This window comes from Sinocyclocheilus anshuiensis, unplaced genomic scaffold (assembly GCF_001515605.1).
Source record: "Sinocyclocheilus anshuiensis isolate Anshui unplaced genomic scaffold, SAMN03320099.WGS_v1.1 scaffold189, whole genome shotgun sequence".
NCBI classification, from domain to species: domain Eukaryota; kingdom Metazoa; phylum Chordata; class Actinopteri; order Cypriniformes; family Cyprinidae; genus Sinocyclocheilus; species Sinocyclocheilus anshuiensis.
This window is the reverse complement of record NW_015540861.1, coordinates 595,341-602,992: the sequence shown is the minus strand read 5'-3', so window position 1 is coordinate 602,992 and position 7,652 is coordinate 595,341. Positions and strand designations below refer to the sequence as shown.

At 37.1% G+C, this 7,652-nt stretch overlaps 1 protein-coding gene across 1 annotated transcript in view; it reads left to right on the top strand.

Annotated features, from left to right (window-relative positions):
* The window catches only part of LOC107688002 (GPI ethanolamine phosphate transferase 2-like), a 145,138-nt gene that overhangs the window by 19,614 nt on the left and 117,872 nt on the right, over positions 1 to 7,652 (top strand). Inside the window, 2 exon segments of the mRNA XM_016485536.1 lie at positions 3,738 to 3,947; positions 5,124 to 5,312. Coding sequence (XP_016341022.1) covers positions 3,738 to 3,947; positions 5,124 to 5,312 — 399 coding nt within the window.

Sequence of the window (7,652 nt, the reverse complement as noted above, 5' to 3'; positions counted from 1 at the left end):
GTGGTGGCCATGAATTAAGAATTCGTCCCCGTCGGCGGGCCCCCAATCAGCCCGGGCCCATATGCTCATGCATACCCTGCATACCCAGACGCTACGCCCCTGCCGTAGGGGTAATAATATTTTTCATTCATCATACTGTTAAACAAAAATGCATGATTTTTTTCTTAGATATTTGTTTTTGGTGTCTGTATGAAATTTATTGATTGAGATCAGGATGTCAAATATATTTGACAAAGTTTGTTATTAGCATTTAAGCTTCAGTGTTTCAGCTTTGATCAGACGGATAATATTCTGCATTTAAATTGTGCTGTTATGAGTTTAGTGAATGTCTCCGACATTCAAATTAGTCTGCATCCTTAACCCATCAGATTACAGAACTTATCAGGGGCGTTTAATTGTTTGTTGAACTCTGGGATATAAAAGGTGGAGAAAACATTAGATTTAGATTAGTGTTTTACATTTTTATGAATGTAACATAAATGGTGCATCATGCCTGTGTAAAAGTCACCGCCTTATTGCTAAAGTGTTCTCAATGATTTTTAGTGTGTTACTGTACGGTTGTTGTAGTATTCTGAGTGGTTGCTAGGGTGTTGCTAGGTGGCCAGGGTTTTTTTCCCCAATAAACTATAGTATGTAGTTTCACAAATTTCACAACTTCTTTAGGCACACTGTTCAGCTATGAATTTATTATGAAATAGTTGAATCACTAATATGTTTACCATCTCACAAATAAATATTGAGTTTCAAAAAGTGCCCAGCAGTCTCGGAAAGTGATCCTCCATTTAGCAGATGTGCTGCTGATGCTGCTGCTGATGTAACTGTACCGAGAAACTTTAGGGCTTTTTTTTCTGGCAGAAATGCTTTTTCTGTTCAGCAAAGCCACTGGCATCCTCTCTGGCTGTGAATGCTTTTAGGAGCAGCAGTTAGCAAGCATACAAATTTAAACCTTTCCTAGTGCCAGAATCTCTAATGCGGCATAAAACTACTGCAGAGGGGAGCCAAATTAAATTTAATTCTATGGGCCTTTTTCGGCAAATTCATCCACAATGTCCTTGGTGTTTAATTTAAGGCTTCGTGTATTCTCAATGGAAAGAATGGCTTTCGATAGTCTTTTGATAAAAGAATTAAAATGAAAGAAAGATAATTAAAACGGTGCAGGTGTTGCTGAAGCTATGTGATACAGTTGTGATACAGTATTTGCAACTAGCTAGCTACCAACCTCACTCAGGTTTTTTAATTTTTTAATTAGGCCTATTAATTTTTATTTTATTTGGCCGTGGCAATGCAGCGTTTGCATGTAGTTTTAACAAATGACGCAGTATACGGCAGCAGTATAATTGCCAGAATCTCTAATGCGGCATAAAACTACTGCAGAGGGGAGCCAGAATCCTCTAATTGCTCATGTTTCACTACAAATGTGACAAGAGTAAAGCAATTAGCCTGTGATTTCTGAAAAGTCTGGTTAGTGAAGGAGGTTCTGTGAGATCTGCTGATGGAGCAACGAGAGGAAGGACCAAACAGCTGCGAGAATATCTCAGTGATTTTAATGAGATTTTAATGAGATTTTATTTGTCCATTAGCTTTCTATTGATTTGAGGGTGAGCATGTTAAGACTGATGTTTTAATAGGGTCTCTGAATTAAACTTTAGTGTGACTTTGAATTAAAATGTTTGACCCTGAGTTTGATTCATTCATGTGAATCATTTCAAAATGGCAATTTTAAAACAAACTGCATTGAAACAATCTCTATAAAAATAAAGGTGACTTGACTTGCAATTAATGCAATTGTTTGCAACATCATTCAAAAATATAACATTTTTTATACTGTATATTAAAATTAGTGCTGCAACTATTTTGTACAGTAACAGTAAGATTATTTAGTTTTGAAAGAAATGTATACTTTTAACCTTCAAGGACACATTAAATAATTATTTATGATGCTACAAAAGCATGCCATTTCAAATAAATGCTGTTCTTTTGAAACTTTTTAATCATCAAAGAATCCTGAAAAAATCTAGCATGGTTTCCGCGAAAATATGATGCAGCATTGATAATAATAAGAAATGTTTCCTGAGCAGCAAATCAGCATATTAGAATGATTTCTGAAAGATCATGTGACACTGAAGACTGGAGTAATGATGCTGAAAATTCAACTTTGCATCACTTACATAAATTACATTTTAAAATATATTCAAATAGAAAACAGTTCTTTTAAATTGTAATTATAATTCAAAATATTGCTATTTTTACAGTAGTTTTAATCAAATAAATAGAGTATTGGTGAGCAGAAGAGACTTCTTTCTAAAACCTTCTTGTCTACATAATACATCAAACTATTATATTTAAAAAAAGCAATATGATAGAGACAGACGGAGTGATGGAAACACCTGTTTTAGCACTAGTCTAATAAGACCGAGATCTAGTGATGTTTATGATGACACCTGCTGTTTTTATTCCCTGTCTTTCCCCCCTCATCTCTCTGTGTTAATTGTCTCTGAGAAGCATGTTACGCTAGATGACAGTAATTGTGTTGTGTACACTAACAGACATGCAATCAATACCCTCATTATAATCTACACCGCAAATAGGAGGGGTGGCCTCGTGTGTTGTTTTCCTAGTTTTCATCATTAGATGATGTCGGTCCTGAGAGATGAGGAACGGCTGAGGGAATTATGTTTCGGTTTTCCAGGAGGGTGAGGGAAAGGTTTGGGGTTGTGTTTTTCTCTGCGTGAGACTACAAAGATTTTGTAAATTTGTGGTTCTGTTCCCAGAATAGCTAATGAGGTATCTGGCCTATTTTAGTGTCTCTGGTCATTTACATTCAGATTCACATTTTTTTATAACAAGACTGTGTAAATATGAGACCTTATGAGCCGAGAAATCTTTTAAGTACACCGAAAACAACGGGCTTTTCGTGTCAAAAATGTCAGGGTTTTTTCCCCCATAAAGCTATATTTCTTGTGTGCTCTGCCTTCTTTTATATCAGCTGTCAAAACTGTAGAAATATCAAATTGTATTGTTTACAAGACCTAAATGGTGCAGTCGAAATGCTATAGAGGCTATATTCTGCTTGTTTCTTCCCTGAAGTGAATTTCTAGTGGTTTAAAGAAATAGTTAACCAAAAAATGAAAATATGCTGAAAATGTACTCACCCTCAGCCCATGCAAGAAGTAGGTAAGTTTGTTTCCTCATAGGAACAGATTTTGAGAAATTTAGCATTGCATCATTTGCTCGCAAATGGATCCTCTGCAGTGAATGGGTGCCGTCAGAATGAGAGTCCAAACAGCTGATAAAAACATCACAATAATCCACAAGTAATCCACACCACTCCAGTCCACCAATTAACAACTTGTGAAGCAATATGTGTGTTTGTAAGAAACAAATCCATCATTAAGACTTTTTTTGGGGTTAACTTTAAACCGCCACTTCTGGCCAAAATACCAGTCCGTTGTCCATAATAACATTGCTTCCTCCAGTGAAAAATTCCATCTCCTGTTGTCCTCTCACATCAAAATCCACCAACATATTTGTTTAGGACTGTTTTGGACTGTTTACACTTGTGAACGGTTCTTGTTCTGTGCATATTTCTCTCCTGATTCAGTTGGAGAAAGCCATATTATGTATAGAGGACTTACATTTTTTGGTGAACTTTTCTTTTAAGGCCTCTTTGGACAGTAAAGATATTGTATGGCTTCTTAAACGGCAATATTTGTGTTGTCTCATATGTCCGTCATCAGGCTCTGACCACCGGCAGCATCCCGGGCTTCATAGACGTGGTGATGAACCTGAACTCTCCAGCTCTGCTGGAGGACAATCTCATCTGGCAGGCCAAGAGTGCTGGCAAACGGATCATCTTCTATGGCGACGACACCTGGGTTCGACTCTTCCCCAAACACTTCATGGAGCATGATGGCACTACCTCATTTTTTGTGTCCGACTACACAGAGGTGAGAAGATCTAATCTCGAAGTTGTTTGACTCTTAACTGTTTGTTCTGTAAATCTTTCTGGGTGAAATCCAGTAATGTCAATAGGAATCAACGAGATCGGGAAAATCATGTAAGGGTGAAAGATTTCCCACACAGATTTCGTAAGAGGAAGTGAGGAGAAAGTTTTGAGTTCTTAACCCTATAAAGCCTGACATTTGAAATAATAGAAATGTTTTCTTTTTTAAATTGTAAAGTTTATTGAACCTTTAGACAAAAATCTAAAAGTTTGCATATGGTTTTTTTTTTTTTTTTAGTATCAGAGTTGAGGCGTCAGCCTTTTATGGCTCATATAGTATGATATTTGAGAAAATGGAGCTCATATGAGGAAAAGACACCTCGATTTTATTCCTAATTGAGAAAAAATATGCAGTTTAGTGCAGATGCTGATATTTATACAGCCAAAAAGTTTGTTTGTAAATCAATGAGATCTTTATAACAGTATAGCAGAAAATGTACATAAAATGCACATCAGTTGTCACTCTATATCTCCCAATAATATGTCTTAGTAAGATGATATTTAAATGCTTAGTTTTATGATCCAAAGCTCTGAAGTTTCTAATGCAATGCAGTGCATGACTGAGCGATGAACAAATAATCGTTCCTCAAAAAGCTGACGGATCATATTTGATACACACATTTGAACATGATTTTTCTAAAAAAATGATGTCTGGATAATCAAGTAAATCTAAGTTGCTTCAGTCCAGTAAGTGTTCATCTTGAAATATTACTAACAATATAAAAGTTATTCTTACTTTTACTTTATAAAAATCAGAAAAGATTTCAGAGCAAGGAAGGAGGATATTTTTACAGTTACATTAATAGCTCTTTTACTTGCTAAAAGTATAAACTATCAATCGGACAACAGAAGACATGTAGTAGATTGTGTGCAACAGGTTTTTCAGCAAAGTTTTGGTCATCTTGATCATTTAGAGGCCTTAGGAATTTGCATATCAAATATGCTACAGGATTAAAGTTACATTGGGTACTTAGTATAATAACATCAACATCAAGCACAGTTTGATTCCTCATGACCCCGTTAAGCTTATGTTATGTTTTTATGAAGTCTTAGAGTCTTCATTTGTCTATTTTCCTCTCACCCTCTCTCAGATTTGAATATCTCCTTCTCGTTCTGTCAGGTAGACAATAATGTGACCCGTCATCTGGACGACACTCTGAAGCGAGATGACAGGGATATTTTGATTCTGCATTATCTGGGTCTGGACCACATCGGACATATCAGCGGACCCCACAGCTCTCTGATAGGACCCAAACTCATGGAGATGGACGACATCATCAAGAAGATACATGCCTCGCTCATATCAAAGGTGTGTTTTGTTCTTCTTTAGCTTCTCTTCTACCAGATCTTTGCTCTTGACCTCTTCAACATCTCTGACCTGTCCTGAAGAACCTGTGACCCTTGATGAAGCGGTCCGGTCCCACGAATCTACTCGCCCTTCGTAATGGTGCATGTCTGAGTGTTTCTCTGAACCTTCAGGGCTTTTCTGAAACCCTTGATATTTGTCTTCCTGATCTTTCAGTTAGTGGAATCATATATCAAGTTCTTCTCCTTCACAGTTTCATCTGTAGCCAGTCTTGAAGTGTTTACACTTTTTAGTGCCGTTTGCCAAGTCAGCCATCATTACTATTGCTCATAGCGAGGGTTATTGATTTGAACAAACCCCTGACACTAAGAATTAAACTTCAGTGTGTAACTAAAGCGTTTTTGCTCCAGACATGAATGTTTCCTCAAATCGTGTGCTTTTACTCTACTCTGTGATCAGACGCACAATTTTAACTTGTTGCATGATTAAACGGGTAAAACATATCCCACAGACATGCATTGAATATCATAGGAGACCAAAATATCATAGCTTAAGGGTGGACTCTTTTTACTTGAGCCTAGCAACCACATAGAAACACCCCTAGCAACTGCACAAAATAGCCTGGATTCATGACGTCTTCTGCAGGAGCAGCAACACAATTTTTTTTCAGCCTGTCAGAGTGAGGCTCATTTTTCTTTCTGTTTTCTTCCTGAAAAGTCTCCTCTCACTGTGTTTTTACGGACTAAGCAGTTCTGCTACATTCCGACCCAAATACAGATCTATTCCCCAGCGGACTGTTTGCCTGGTTTCAACCAGGGTTGTTATAGTTATCTATAGCTATCTCTCTCTCTCTGACTTTCTATTGCTCTGTTTTTTGTGCAGATTAACAGATGATGTTTAGCTCAGTGATGTTTCACACTGGATTGTACTGTAGGAATGTGGCAAACAGTGAGGCGTTCACATTATAAATCTTAAAGTTGCCATGGAAACATTTATATGAGTGCTTAACAACTTTCCAGACACAACAGTTACTCTCATTTCCGTCATGATAGTTCAATAATTAGGCCTAAAACATCACTGTGACAACGGTGAATATTAAAATGCTTAATTTTGTCGAAGACGACTTTTCTCCTCTTCTGTATCTCTCTTCAGGAAGTTTACTTTCTGTCAGCGACTCCGCTCTGGGTAATTACGTAATTATGTAATTATGCACATTGCGCTAGTTCGCTATGTGACATTGGCCCTGACTGATTTGCTGTCTGATTTGCAGAATTAGCGCTAGGCTGTTCATGCAGCCCACAGCATCCGTTAGGCAGATCATTCTGTTGCTCTTAAAGTCGTTTTTTGACTTTGCACTGCATACAAACAAATTAAACTTGTTTTAAATGTAATTACACCGCTTTTGTGTCATATCTACTGAATGAAATTCAATGCTCGTTTCTTACTGATTTTGTGTTGCTTATTCCAAAAATAGTGCCTGTTTTGCTTGAGCATGTCACACTTTCTTACAAAATATGATGCATTTCATAGCATTTTTGCTTTCAGCAACCATTTGTAAGGTGAGGTCCTTTGCAGATTGTAAGTAAAATTACACATTTTGAATACTTGTTTTAAGGGCCTAAAATTAACACTCGGCAAGCACCAAATTTCCCTGTGCTAAGTTTCCCTGCATTTTCCCACCAAAATGAATGGATTTCAGTGAAATCGAGGAACACTACACTATCAATAATGTCTCTAACAGAAATGCACCCACTTTTTTTTTCTGTCACTGGGCCTAAACACGCCTCTTGATTGGTGACATCTGTATAACCAGCTGCGTCCTACTTTAGCACCCTGCAGGCCTGCTGCCCATTATAATATCTGCATGTGAAATCTGTTCCCTCTGCAGGTGAGAGAGTTTAACTCCCTACAGGACCAGAGGAGCACCGGAGCTCCCTGCAGTATGACACATCCAACACTCATTAATCATCACAGCCCTTTATCAGAGATCTTATAGGAGCCGTTAATGTAGGTTATTCAGAGCGTTGCCTTAAGTAACAATGAATTTTAGGACATGATAAAATGGTGCGTCAGTTAACATCTACAAGCAAGAACAAATAAGAACAACTGGAGTTATTTTAAAGGGGTCGTATCATGAAAAATCACGTTACTCGAGACAAAATAGCTCAGTGTACTATGATAACAGGTAAATAAAAACTTACAAAAAAAGAGAATTTATACAAACTTTGTAATAGTAATAGTGATGTCACCTTTTTGTTATTTTACAGTTTAAAGCACAACGTAAATAATAATTCAATTATAATAAATTATAGACTTACTGTTTAACACACACACACACACACA